Raw genomic sequence first — 15,907 nt, 5'->3', positions numbered from 1 at the left:
TTATAATCCCATAAACATTTCACTAGCTGTTATAAACTTATATTTAGTCATTTAGCACCAAAAGACTATTAATCCATGAATTTCCGACCACAGTTTCTAACTCCCTAATCCCAAACTCTAACCTCAAATCTCAGTTGTTTTTTTTATTCAATTAATCTAATTCGCTAAAGAGCTACGAGTATTTGAAAAGTTTTTGCTTAAAAGTTAAAGTGTAATGTTTAACATGTTTACCATGGAGTTACTATTGCAATAAACACCACTACAAGCCTACAACACAATTAATTTTGCCTAATATACCATGATATATGACATAATTAACTTGTACTAGAACAAAGCCTAGCAATGAGGAATTGGAATAAGTAAACAACATTTGACATATCATACAAGAAAAGTTATACCAAACAAGTTTGGAAAAATACTTCACATACTCCGAGTAGTAAGTAATCAAAGGCAAGCTTTTTGTTTTGTTTATACAGAAATTTTGTGGATGGATAGAGAGGAGAAATAAAAAAATAAAAAAAAATGGCATGATACCTTTGTAAAAAATAAGGCCTTGTTTGGTTCACCTTATTTTTACTGATCTGATCTGATCTGGTCTGGTCTAATCTGATCTGATTGTCTGATTTGACCAAACTTTGACCTTAAGTGTACAATAATCTATAAGGAAAAAATATATCAAGTGGGATCTTGTTAGATTCGTAATAATGTGTAGTTTATTAATATGTAATTTTCACAATTTTTTTCATTACGAAATTAAGAATATTTAGCGATAAAAAACCGCACATAAAACGATGTTCTGATCTGAACTTATTTTTTCTGATCTGATCTGACCTGAACTTATTTTTTCTGAAATAAGTAAAAATAAGTTGAACTAAACAAGGCTTTACTTCCTTTTGAATTTTATGAAATTCCCAAATGATATTTACTTATATGTATATTGTGTTTTTTTTTTCTTTTCTTTTCGTGAAGTAGGCGGCAATCCCGGTTGTATATGTATAGTAAATCTATTGCATCCAATAATGTTATATGATTAGCATTCTAAAGTGGAAAAAAAAAATAAAAAAAAAAAAAAATTAAATTAGAAGCTACATTCAACAATAGAACATATAACTTTGTAATTGCCAAAGATATGTGTGTAAACCACAACACATGCGTCTCATCCATGACGTACGTGCTAAAAGAACATTACATATTTTGTTCTTCCTCGATCCCTCATATCCCCAATGCCACAAATTCACTTTCTCCATTTTCAATTGAGTTAACTATTTTAATCCTAGGGTTCAATCTAATCAGCCTTTCGCAGTTTCAATGTTCAGTCCTAACACCCGGCTATGCAAAACATGAGTAATGTAGTTGACAACCACAACTATAGTCTATACTCTAATGATACAAGGTTGATATGGGCTAAATTACCAAGTATTGTTTGTCCAAAAAAATTCATACGAAGTAAATGAAGTGATGGATTGGTTCACTACTTACTCAAATGTGTTATTAATTCAAAAATGTACCTTCCCTTCATAATAACCATAAGTCCATAAGTGATCCATAAAATACGGTCCACCATAACCTTTAAGTTTAATTGGGCCACTCACAATTGCATTTATCCAACATACATCATGCGAGCCCACATGCAATTTTTTTAGAGTGACGACTCGAATAAAAAACCATTGCAATTAATTATAGAAACATGGTGGCCCCCACTTCTAAGGCCCAATTGTTCCCTTCTTACCTGCTTTTATTTATACTTCAACTACGGCCCCCACTCACCTCCCTTGAATTTCTTCCTAATTTCCAAACTCTCGAAATACGAAAATATCAATCTTAATAAAAAAAAATGATAATGATAAATAATAAATAATGATAGTAGTATTCTTGAATTTTGGCCCCACCTTTCATTTTTCACATACCCAACATGTCTATTAAAGCACAAACATATCGTATTCATACTTTTCATGTATCATCATCAACTTGAATGATGATTCTAGCCTTTCAAATCAATTAGTCCCATACTCGATGGTATAGTATCCCATGTGTCTTAACGAGTTAGATTTTCTCTAATCTTTTTGCTAAGCATTCATGTGAAGCGATGAATATATCTTTAACGAGAAAATTCTCTATTCACATCAGATATGCATATGTTAAAAAATTAAGTTATGTTTAAAGATGACACAATTTTAAGGATTTTGAGTAACAATATGTATGTAGAGGTTTAAAAAGCATCGTCATTGTTTAATTTATAAGTATGTGATGAAGAGATATGCTTTTAAGTTGTTGGAGACAGTTGAATTGAAGCCCTTTGAAGATCCATCATGTGTTTTAACAGAATAAGTTTAAACATGCGTAAGAAAAATGTAATTCTCCTTTGGCCAATTTTCCAAGACGTACTGGATCGGATGGAGCTCCATGTGAGTATGATGCATGGGTGTGACTCATCACAAGTGCGAATGATACACATTCAAATGAGTGAGCGTGTTGACTTGATATTCATACACTCCGTCCGTACAATGCAAAGAGGAGGTAAATAAATAATTGAGACCCATGATATATCAGTGTGCATGCCACAAATTTGTGATAAGCTATATTCCAATTCCTTCCACTTGCATATAATTCACATATTCTTGTAGCTCAAGTATAGGGCGGCGAATTAAGATAATTAAGAATATTCAAGACACGTGTATATGTTACGGATTATAAGTTTTCAATGTCCGATAGATCCATCATTATGACTCAACCAACACTCTCAATAATACATTATACATTAATTATATTATTATTCACAAAGGATATTTTTTTCATTATCTCAACACGTACTATGTTACTACTTCATTAAAAAAAAAGAAAATAGACATAATATATATTCGCTAGAAAATTCCTTCTCCTAACTTATCATCAATCTCATTACATACTATATTTCAATTATATAAAGTAGATTGATTTAAAACGAACAAAGATAATCAAGTTGCTGACTTGATTGAAACATAGTAGTGCAATAAATCAATTCAAAATTAAATACATAATAATTAGAGATATTAACGGTTAATTAAAATTTTATTTGGGCAAGCATATAAAGTTGAAGTGTTGAAAATTTTCAGGCTAAAAGGCCAGGTACTTGATATATATCAAGGTTTTACATGTGGCTAAAAGGACCATAGTTATTCTTTGAAAAGACAGTAGTTAGTCAAGCTTTTGGTTCGAATAATACTTCTAAAAAGCAAAATTAGAGAACATACATATTCAACATTAAAATATAAGCAGCTTTTAATATGGATACTTTTTCATGAACTTGTTACATCATACATTATTTCAATTATATAATATAGGTTGTGAAAAGCCTAATTAATTAAGCAAGATCCGGGAATACTAATTATGACTCAATCATATATATCTCTCCCTTTAAAAATAGGTTAAAAAAAAAACCCCTACTTTATGCATGAATTGAAATAATAAACTATATAGTGTGTATATCATTAGCTATCTCTAAGCTAATTATATACAATATCTATAGTCCTAAGAATTAAGCTAAAACCCTAAAAAGACTGCAGCATTTCTGTAATGCTGTTCTTTTTGTGCTCTATCCACTATATGCTATTGCTAGCTTAGCTAGCCAGCTCTAAACTCTCCTTTCTTCCATGCATATTCCTTGTATTTCTCCATGAAAATTGGAGAAAATAGTTAATATAAATGCTTTTGATTTCATATTAAAACATGCATATTTTTATCTTATTTTTTTTAATTGTGAATTGGAGGTTTTTTCTTTGCTGGGGAGTAATCCATTACAGTCATGTCCATTGCATTCTCATATTCCGGAGGAGCAATCTCGTGGTGCTTATCAAGAGCATACGCCGTTGATGGATAGTTATGATGAATTGAGGATGATGATAATGTTTGAGCTTCGTCTTCCCTTTTGGTGCTCATCCTTTTTTCTTCATTGTCCAAATTCTGTAGATTAATGGAGCGTGATTAAAAAAAAAAAAATTTAAATTACAAAGACCTCTAATTAGCCTTTTGCTTTATCATTCTTGTTTGTAACATTCTTAAATTTTAAACCTTATATTATATTATCATATGTCATATCAAATTTCTAGTGCAATAGTGCATGCAATGTTTGTACCATGTCAATGATGGTGCAACAAAATTAAATAAAGGAGGATTTTTTTTATTGGTTAACCTTAGTAGGGTGCATAAAATGTACTTGATGTGTTAGGATTTAGTACCAACCTCTTGGATGGGTTTAGCAGAGGAAGTTGGGATGGTGGTTGAGGTAATTAATTTTCTATACTTTCCTGCAAAAATAGATAAAACAAACCTATATAAACATAGAGAATTAATTAAGTAAGACTTAAAACTTAATTAAGTGTAATCAATCTTTAAAATATATTCTACCACTACTTCAAGACTTCCTTGAAGATTAAGTAGGAGTTACATGTAATGTCATGGGCTAGCTAGCTACCTCCAAAAAAAATCTGATCTTAATCCAAGAATATGCCTAAAATTAATATTATGACCTAAGATGAAAAATATTAAGCTTCTTTTTTTGGCAAAAATAAAAGCAAGGATGATATATGAGGTATAGCTAATATAACTATAATCTAATGGTGCCTAGGGCGATGTCTGTAAGGTCCACGGTAATCTTCATGAATCCATGGAAACCAATGACGATTATTATGATGAGGATGATGATTATGACGATGATGATGATGATGGTGATATTCATTAGACTCCTTGATGACTCTTCTCTTCAAAGTACCTTTTGATGAACAATGATCTTCGTCATCTTCACATTTAACTTCGGTTGATATCTCCCTTTTATCAACAATAATATAATTCTGATCATCATCTAATCTCTTCATAGTATTTTCATTCTCCTGCAAAATAAGTAGATGTTTAGATACTAATCATATAAAGAAGTTTTAAGACGGAAAGTTTAATTAATTAGGTTCACAGTGCTGTAGAAATTCTAAATAGTACAAGAAGGATCAAGAGATACATACATGGACAACCAAGTTGGTAGGTTGAGAAGTAGCCGATCTCATGGCAAATTTACCAAGGCGAACACCTATAGAAAATTACAACAATTATACTCATCAGAATCACTACTCATGAAATCTTTGTAACCAAAAAAACACGGAATAAACGATGATAATATAGCTTGGAATCATATAGTAGAGTATACATACCATAAGCTTCACATAGTAGAAGATGTAAGGTAACAAGAAATACCAACAATAAAGTAGGCCTCATGATTTCAACTATTAAGGAGATAGTATATTACGTATGTGATAGTTTGAGGATGTATATATATAGCTTAGTGTATAAACAAACAAGAAGATATGTAATTTATAAGTAGTATGTGTAACTCTTGATCTCTCTGTATATATATGGTTTGAGAGAAATGGGGATATGAAGGTGGTTGTTGATCGAGTAAACAAGACTTTGATAAGAGTGGCTTATAACTTAATAAAATACTAATGAGAGAAAAGCCTACTTAAATAAGAGATCGGAGGGTCCACCTTTGTTTTGTCAACATAGACATGGCAAATGGGGCTGTTTTTCTGTTCACTTCCCCTTCCTTTTCGTCTTTCCTTTTCTTTTCGTTTTTTTTGTTTTCTTCTGTTGTGTGTTTTTTCCTTGTATTAATTAAGGGTTGCTAATTAAGCTAGCTCACTTATTTCTTGTTATCGGCCTATCTTTTAGACATTATATAATGTACAGGATGTCTTACCGGCATGATAATTAATCTAGTTCAAATTGTGAACAGTACATAGCAGTCTTAGTCCTTTATCCACGTACGTTTGCTCACTTAACGGCAAAACCACTGCTTGTTAAATGAAAGGTTCGTTTATACATTGCCGCGCCCTACCTTCACACTATAATAATATACTTATAAATACAGGCTGCTTTCGGTTTGTGACATTTATACATCAAGGCCGGCCACAATTATTATTATCGACTATTATGATCAAAATATAGCATGAGGGTGTATAAGCTATTAAAGATTGATATTTTTTTTTTTTTTTTTTTTTTTTTTTTACGGAATGTTAAAGATTGATAATTAAAGGCCAATTCATTAAATCTGATATCTATTTAAGATAAGCATTGATATATATGAGGGGAAAAAATAAGTAAATTTTATATCCTTTATGTATTCATCTTATCATCTTTCAGGTTCTTTATAATAACTCGTGTATTCCATTTTATTTATTGAAAAAAATGAAGCAGCAGCCTGGGGAAAAGAGAGAAGGGTTTATGGGGGACACTTGAAGTGACCTAGTTGCCTAATTTGTGGGCACGAACCAAATTGTCTAAATGTCTAAAGTCTAATGAATAAACCAAGTTATGTTCTAACTATTTATTTATTTATCTATGGTAAAAGACCAATTTGCATCAGTCCCTATTAGTATTTTAAACCATGAGGCCGGATTGAGAAGGGATGGTGTGTTATGGTGTAAGATATGCATAATGCATGTCATTCTTAATTAGTGTGTTTAATTAACTTAAAACATGTTTTCTTATTGATATAAATTTATTTTAAGTCACCCTTAACTTGTCGTCATCATGGTACAAAATCATATGGGATGTCATAATAATTTAGAATTTAGACGTATAATTATCTCTAACAATCTTAAGATCAGAGGTGTATGTCTCAATATATGATATAATAAGATCTGACTTCAATTTTGAACATGATAATAAAAAAAAAAAGAAATAAATAAATAAATAAAATAAATAAATAAAGCCAAGATTTGAGAAGAGGTATATAAGAGATAAACCAACTTTATTGAAGGTCTTGTTGAATGATAAAAATGATCAAGTGCATAATCTGTAACATGCGATAGGAGTATAGGATTATGTGGAGTTAAATGCTGCGTAGTACTCTCCCTATCCTTTTTTTTTGGCGAAATTGGCCTTAACAGCACGAACTTTTAGCAAGGTGCAAGTAGCAGCATGAACTTTAACTAGTAGCTATAACAACACAAACTTCTGCATTAGGTGCACAAAATATCATAAATGAAGCTCAATACCAAAAATTATTGCCGAAGACAGGGTATCTAATATTTTTTATTATAAAAAAATCATCTAGTATTTTGTGCCTCGATTTGTATGCGGAAAAAAATGATCAAACGAGGTTTTGGAGGTCAATTTAGTCAATATGGGTCAATTTTGAGATTAAATTAGCAAAATAAATTACAAAAAAGCATCGATTTGCATGCTATAAAAATGTCTCAATTAAGGTATTGGGTCAATTTGGACCTTCAGGACTAAATATGATATCAAAATTTGCAAAAAGTCAATAAAATATTAAAGATTTCACGTCTTCGACAAAATTTCTGGTCCTAAGTTTCATTTATGATATTTTGTGCACCCGATGAAAAAGTTGGTGCTGTTACGACTACTAGTCAAAGTTTATGCTGCTATATTTACCTTGTTAAAAGTTCGTGTTGTTGAGACCAATTTTGCCTTTTTTTTCACTATAAACTCACTTTTTAGGTCAAATAGTATAAAAAAGAGGGGACTAAAATGATCTATTGATGAGAGGTCCACAGCTAGTTAGGTAACATGGGGTGGGATGGGATGGGGCAAACTATGTTCTTTCATGTTTCCACGTTTTCTTTATCCCTTCATCAACTTTGCTACATGCAAACCATATGACTAGTCTTTCTGAGTTTCTGATGACCTTATTTTGGCTTTAATCCTTCATATATACGATGCTGCCTTTTTATTTTTAAGTGTGAACACATATTAATGCATGCAAGTGTTGCATATATTGAGCTTAAAATTTACTCCCTATATCCCTTTATTTATTGTCCCATTGTCATTTTTTGAATCAAATTTTGAAAACTTTGATCATAAATACTGTTAATATATAAGAAATATAATATAATGATACGAGATCTTGTTAGATTAATCGTATATATATTGTGTGAGACTTACGCAATACAAATTGAATTTGTAATATGTTTTGTCTCTTCTATTATGAACTTATTGGTCATAATGTAAAGTCATCAGTTGAAAGTCTAATCAATTGGGTTGATGCGCCCCACCATAGAACCGTTATATCACCCTATCAATTTTGTGGGTAAAAATTTAGGTACTCTATATATATGCCAAGTAATAATATGCGATTGACATGTACTGTTTAACATACATCCTTTCGGCACAATCAACAACCACCTAACCTATTCCAACTATATATCATGAATCTTCAAAATATCATACATATATGGCTATTAAAACTATACATGTTGACAATTAATATCCAACCCTACCGAATATTTGCCATCAATTGAGTAAATTGATTAGACAATACCCGCCATCGTTTTTACCCTCCTTTTTCATTTCAATATTTAATTAAATGAATTCATCATTAGAGGTTAAAGATTATATGTATCATACCTAAAAACTAAGATTGCCTCATTTTCTTTATTGATATAAGGTAGTTGACGAAGTAGAAAATATATAGCACACTCCGTTGTTGGTAATTTGGGAGGTTTGATATGCACTTTATTATGTCGATTATTTTCCAAATATCTAATTCTTTGTTGTTGATTTCATTACGTTTGTATGTATAATGTATGCGGTGTAATTATATCATAATGTTTTGTTTTTAGGTTAAAAAATCTACGTGTATAAAATTGCAAAATATATACTACTTATAATCCATTGAAAGAGCAAGCTAAGCCCACACATCTGGATTAATACAAAGGTAAATATACATGAATTTATGTGAATGTGTCTAGTAATGACAAAACATTGGCACTTGAAGAAAAGGGTGTGTGTTCCTACGATCGAGTTTAAACTCTTAAAGTCTTAATAAAAGAGGATTCCACATTGTCTTCCACTTTCGCTTGTTACTCAATTCCCACGACAAACAAATTATTAGGGTTGTCTTGTTCTCCTGTTATAGGTGGAAAATAAGTATATAATTTTACATATTTTTAATAAATGAACCCACTATATTTTGCCTAAGCTAAGCAAAAGATGTCCAGATTTCTCAAATTCCAATTACTACTACTATGATGCTCTTTAAATGAAATTGTGGAATAAATAATTAATTTATTTACTACCACACCTTTGTACTTGAAGGCTGAAGCAAAAAGTTTAGGCACTTCAATGATTTGTACACGAGTGGTGGGGAATTTTATTTAAGTGTTTGTATTAAAAAGAGTATTGTTTCAAAAATATATATACTTCCTCCATCTCTTCGTCTTTCCATAAATAATCCTATTTAATTATTTAATGTTAATGGTAATGTGTATGGTGAAGACACATTCAGATAAGAGAGCAGAATATAAGGTATGTAATACTTACTCCGTAGATGATATATATGCAAATTGCCTTGTATAGCATATCGTACTCCATCGATCTGCTTGTAACACCTCCCATACACAATCGGTATAGGTAGACTTATTATAATACGTATTGGACATCGTAAGATGGTCGAGAAGGGCTAATTAGCTAGCCAATAGGGTGGGTTAGTAATAGTATGTCAAGCTCAAAGAGGTCCCTTGTGTCACAAATTGTAAGATATGTTCATGGCTTGGTGTAAACAGAGGAGTTAATTGTGTCCCAACAATTCCCAACCAAACAAGAAAACTCCATAATTCCACATAATCCATGTTGCTAGAAGGTCGTACTATATATATATATATATATATATATATATATATATATATATATATATATATATATATATATATATATATATATATATATATATATATATATATATATATATATATATATATTACATGACTTCCATTGGGATGAATTATAATCACACATTAATTTCTGGCAAATCTTTGGCTTTCCCCACAAGATCATTGTCCTCAATAGATATGTTTTAACTTTTTACTGACTTTTAATTTTATATGCTGGTCGCGCCCACACCTTTTGTGCTGACCAGTCATCATGGAGTTATTTTATTAATGTTATAGCCTTATAGGGGTTACTCTTGTTAGAGTTTAGGGATTACTTTGTTATATAAGGGTTACTCAATAGCTATAATAAAGGGTTATCCGTCAATATGATTGACGTTACTTTGTCAGTGTCATAGAGATTATTCAAGTTTTTTTACAAGCGGTCACATGATGTGACTAGCTGCATGGAAAACTCCTTTTAAAAATTCGGCTAACACTAGTACTAATTTTATAAAATAGTATATATATTTGATTAGTTAGCTTGATAAATTAATATTTACAATTTTTAACATAAATTTTTTAAGATTTCTTATGTTGAGTTCATCAAAATAAGGGTTTATTGCTCAATCTATTACCTAATCAAGTTGAAGTAGTGGAATTTTGAAATTTTATAGTAATATACTTCTTTTCTTATTTCGCTTGCATTTTCAAAACTAACTTTTCGTTCATCAAATTAGACCTTGTTCTCTTCACCTTACAAAAAAAAAATATTCGATAAAAATAATTTTAGTTTAGTAAAAATTAGTAATTTTAGTGATAACACATTTATAGACTCATTTTTATATGTTATATTTGGGTGTTTCTATCATATTTTCTTTATATATTAAATCTTTTAGAGCTATTTTTCTTTATATTTCAATATTGCTCTCCTCGTGCTTTCTTTCTTTGTTTTGTAGGATTTATGCCTAGAAGAGCGCATTTGCAAGCTAAGTTGAGTTAGGAGCATCTAGAAGATTACGACTTTGACATCATATATGATCACATTCCAAGCTTGAAGTTGCATTTGCATGAGCATAGTGTGGAAATTGCTTAGCCTTGGCCTGGTCGTGGCTTGTTTCATTAAGCCTTGGGTTGGTCGTGGCTCCTTCCTTTGTGCTCAAGAAAAATACACCAATGCAGTAGACACCACGGGTAGGCCGTGGCTCGACTTCAATGGCCACGGGCAGGTCGTGGCTAGCTTCAATGCAGCGTTTTGGATAAGTTGTTGCCGACTTTGAAGACTCCTAATTCCACTTTGCTTCCTTAATGCTAATGCTTATATATAGCTTATCTTTAGGGGTTAATAAAGGGGATTCTGCCGCAAGCAACCATCCACTTGATTAGAAATTTTAGAGTTTGTTATCCTCCTTTAATCTTTTAATTATGTTTGAGTAGTATTTTATTCTAGGGTTAAGTTGAACCCTAGCCATGATTATTGATACTTGATTTATTCTTTTAAATTCTCAATTAATTGTTTATATTGTTCATGCTTAATTGATTGTGCTTATGCAATACTAGATTAGGGATAATTGGTATTGTTATTATTCCATTGTCTTGACCGCAACGGAAGTTGGGTTTTGACGGATTTGAATAGATTAGTTAAGGGTATGAAATTCTCCATGGAAGTAGGTAGAATGGATTGTTAGGAAGTTAGAGTGCCGGACTTAATGTCTTTAATTTGCATGATTTCATGGAAGTAGGTTTGATTGTTAATTAAGGAAGCCATTGACAACTCGGGAGAGATTTTGGTATTTTATAGGGTGTGCCTTTCCTTGTGAACATATAATTGATTGACTGGGGTAAGAACTTGTACTGTCTTGTATTGATTATGCTAGTGGTGATACTTGATTCTAGATGTTTTTATTTTTTGATTTTCTTTTGTTAGTAATAGTATAATAATTCCAACCTATATTTATTTGACTCAACTATTATTATTCATAGCAACCCAATATTGATAATACCTTCTTTGTGGGATCGACCCTGACTTACCCTACTACATATTAGGAGGATTAGTTAGACTTTTATTATTTTTGTGGGTGTGCGACCGCCTATCATTTAAAGAACAAATATAATAGAGAATATATTAGTAATTTAAATAAGTTTTATTGAGTAAAATTAATTTTAATTCAAAAAATTTAATTACAGCTTAGTAAAATTAATTTTATTTAATAAAATAATTTAAGTTTAATAAAATTATTTTCAGTTCAGTAAAAATAATTTAAGTTTAATAAAATCATTTTCAGTTCAGTAAAAATAATTTCACTACTTTAGCAAAATAAGGTGAGGAGAGTGAACAGGCTAGGGGCTGTTATTCATGTTCGGTCCATAAACGCAAGAGCTTTTTCATTACTTTTTAGATTGGCTCTTACTTTTACAAAATTTTGTAAATACATTTCTATGTAATGTCATGCTTGCAAATGTCTTACGTATGGATATCTTCTCTTGCAAGATCCATTGTTCTAATTATTTGTATTTTATCTTGAATAATTGATAAGATGATAGATTATAAATTTATAATGTATGTATAGTGCAACACTTGCTTCTCATATTACCACCAAAAAAAAAAAAAAAAAAAAAAACTACATAATGTTAATATGTGATGTGACCAACAAAAACAAGTGAAGAAGAAACCAAGAAACTTAGCATGCAATAATAATGGACCCAAAGCCTATAGGCAATATGTAAGCATGCATGAAAAATAAATAAAAAATGAATGGAGAATATAGATCGAAAAACAATAGTCAAATCAATCCTTAAGGATAACCTACCTATAAGCCTAACAATTAATGATGTTGATTGTTGGAAAATCAAATAACCCGACATTCAACTAGTTTTGGAAAGGAAGATTAAGACCCTCGATGAAGTATGTATGCCCTACAAGTTCAACAAAAGCATTGCAATGGTAACATCGACAAGCTAGTGTGTGAAGTGTGAACAATGATAGATCATGATATTTAGTTATAGTCTTATAGACATTGAGATTCCTATCAATGCTTAAGTTTATTAATTAGCTAACCATGAAGTAGATTTTATGGCTAATTTAGGGCATAACCATCATCATTATATATATTATATTAACTAAATTTTCATACTAGTAACCAGGATATATATATGATTCGTCGTAATATAATTAATGTTTATTCTTATTATTCTATAAATCGTAAAAGACAAGTAAGATTTTTATTTCTGAGAGAAAAGACAAGTAAGGTAATTCAAGCAAATAGCTTAAAATTTTGTTCTAACAAAATACGTAGTACAAGTATAAGTTATTTGGCTTGACCACCTATGGATAGAAAGTGATTTGTGTTTTGTTTAATCAAATCATGATGTAATCCCTCTTTTAGTTTTTTTTGTTGATACTCCTTATTAGCTCCCTTAAAAAAAAAAAAAAAAAAAAAAGATAAAACAAAGAGAAAGAAAAACATGGTCATGTGGGTGGGTGACTAGTGAGGGATTGTCCAATTGAGGGATGTTAGGTATGTGGGAATTGATCAGGGTGGGATTGGGAGTTTTAATCCCAATTGATGATAAAAAGTATTATTTGTTTGATGGAAATGGAATTAAAAAGAGGTTTGGGAATGAGAATATTTGGAGGATGAATTCCCATTATTTTATTTACCTAGGGAGGGTAGGTAATAAATGGATAGAATGAGAATAAGTATAAAATGACATTTTTGCCATTAATGAAAACAATGAAAAGAAATATTAGTAAGGGTATTTGTGTAAAATTATTATTTATTCCCTATATATTCCCACCTACTATCCAAACAAGGTATTGACATATTTTCATGTATTCCTACCAATTAATTTCCAACCTCATTCCCATATTTTTAATCCCCAAACTCCCATTCTCACATTTTAAACGTCCCTGTGAGGCCTAATTGTTTATAGAGTAACTTGGGCATGAACTGGGACCCACATGCCTTGTCAGTGAGCCTTTTGCCCAACTAGGTCGTGTTGGTAATGGATCAAAGAAAAGTTGTATTGTGTTAGGTTGTGCCAATCTATCATAAACGAATACCATGCATAGTTTAACCCATGTATTATGCCGCGGTAGCAAACCTCCTTAATGATGTTTAAATATTTTGTTGATTGATTTAAAAGAGCTGACATGCCCATCATGTTTGCGTAGAAATCTTACCAAATTTCTAATATGATCCCATGTACGACGCACCATTTGTGTTGCTGTAGCTATAGGCTTACGACGAGATATTGCCCAATTGGATCAATCTTATGTAATTGTTATGGCTAAAGAGGCTCTCGTGCCAACCTGACTTATGCCCAACTTTACTAGAGGAATGTGAGGATCAAGTGGATGGTATTATTACAGCCCATCTTTAGGTGATTTTTGTTTTAGTTTTTGGTAGAACTGATGTGTATTTTGACGGTTTATATTTGATGGAAGGATTTGAGTGATTTTAATGGTGGAAATTTGAAAGATAGTCTTAGAAGGCAACGAATGAACCAAGAGAGCCCACTAATTAATTAACACAACTTTGGAAGCCCAAGGCCCCATAACTACTACTAAGAAAATAATAAAAACATTATTAAAAACTCACTTGTAAAACCCCTACTTTAAGAGTAAGGTAAAACCAAGAGAGTACCTAAATAAAGAAAAATAATAGTTATAAGGAAGGGGACTCGATTCACATCATTCCCTCCCTCTTAAAAAACAACTTGCCCTCAAGTTTCGTTCGGAAGACAAGGTACCAAGTCACTAGCCCTCATAGTAGCGCAAATTCCCGCTCCAAGAAGTACTTGAAAAGTATCATAATTCTCCCTATGCACAATCTTGAAAGGTCCTTCCTCTAATGGTTCATTCTTACCTCTAGAATTATTAAAGATTTTTTGAGCATTTAAAGATAAGAAAACATACTCACCAATCTCAAAAGGGTGTTGGTTTCTCAATGACAACATATTAGCCCTTCTTTCCTTTTTGTTAAGTTTAGGCATAATCAACAACTCTCTAGCAGGAGCTTGAATAGGTGGCGCCTTAGGGGGTAAAGGATGTAATTGGACTCTCTTATCCCCAACCTTCACTGAATAAACATTTGTAACACCATTAAATAACACCCCTCGATCATATTGCCAAGGACGACCCAAGAGTATAGAACAAGCAGTCATAGGTAAAATATCACACCATACACTATCAGAATATGAACCCATGGAAAAGTTCACCAAAGCTTGCCTTTTAACTTGTAGTCCATCTCCATCATGTAACCAATTAAGCTTGTAAGGAGTAGGATGGTCCCTAGTAGAAAGATTCATAGTGTCAACCAACTTAGTAGATGCAACATTGGTGCACGATCCCGTATCTATAATCAACGAGCAACTCCTATCACCCACTTTGCATATAGTATGGAACAAATTTTCCCTTTGCTCATGTGTAGTAGGAGGAACAAAATTAGCATGCAAAACTCTCCTTAAGATACCGATATGGTGATGTTCAGGTTCAGGAGTAATCTTTTCTTGACCCTCAAACTCTTCAAAATCAAACTCTTCCTCTGTATTGAGCAAACATGTACTCTCCTTCTCTTTCTCTTCATGGTCAAGATAAGCCAACAACATTCTATGTTCCTTCTTGGATACCGTCACTTTGTTACCACAATCTCTAGCAATGTGTCCCATGCCTTGACACTTGAAACAAACTTTTTTCGCCAATGCAGCTTGTTCGGGAGTAACAACAATCATCTTCCCTTCATTGTTTGAATTGTTAGAGTTGATATTCGAACCCTCACCATTAAAGAATGACTTCCTCTCCTTGAAATAAGAAATTTTCTTTTCTTTCTCCTGTTTCTCAAATCTCTCTGCCAACCTTAAGACATCATCAAAGAACACATAATTTGATGTTTCCACCTTGTGAGAAATCGAAGGTGTTAACCCTTTTATGTATCGTCCAATCTTCATCTCCTCTTTTTCCTGCAAATCACAAAGCATGCACAATTTCTCAAACTCTTTAGTGTATTCAGCGACACTAAGATTCTTTTGTTCAAGATGATTCAACTTCAAGAATTGATCTTGGATAAATTCCCGTGGTAGGAACCGTTTCCTTAATTGTCTCTTCAACTCGTTCCAAGTATTAATTCGTGGCTCATCTTCTCTCAATCTCTTGGCACGTAAATTCTCAAACCATAGAGAAGCATATCTCGTCAGTTTTAGGTTTGCAACCTTGTAGGCTTTTTGCTCATCAAAACCTTTATAATCAAAGACCTTTTCCATCTGACGAACCC

At 31.8% G+C, this 15,907-nt stretch overlaps 1 protein-coding gene across 1 annotated transcript; it reads right to left on the bottom strand.

Moving 5' to 3' along the window:
* Positions 1 to 3,217: 3,217 nt before the first annotated feature.
* Positions 3,218 to 5,632, bottom strand: LOC110708066. The gene is made up of 5 exons (XM_021886167.1): positions 5,178 to 5,632; positions 4,992 to 5,056; positions 4,748 to 4,865; positions 4,219 to 4,283; positions 3,218 to 3,939 (listed from the first exon to the last, which is right to left on the bottom strand). The coding sequence occupies exons 1-5, from the start codon at positions 5,239 to 5,241 to the stop codon at positions 3,730 to 3,732; spliced, it is 522 nt and encodes a 173-aa protein (XP_021741859.1). The 5' UTR covers positions 5,242 to 5,632; the 3' UTR covers positions 3,218 to 3,729.
* Between the last annotated feature and the right edge of the window lie 10,275 nt (positions 5,633 to 15,907).

The sequence above is a fragment of the Chenopodium quinoa genome, unplaced genomic scaffold, assembly GCF_001683475.1.
Source record: "Chenopodium quinoa cultivar QQ74 unplaced genomic scaffold, ASM168347v1, whole genome shotgun sequence".
NCBI lineage: Eukaryota > Viridiplantae > Streptophyta > Magnoliopsida > Caryophyllales > Amaranthaceae > Chenopodium > Chenopodium quinoa.
Note: the sequence above shows the minus strand (reverse complement) of the source record. Positions and strands in the feature narration are given on the sequence as shown.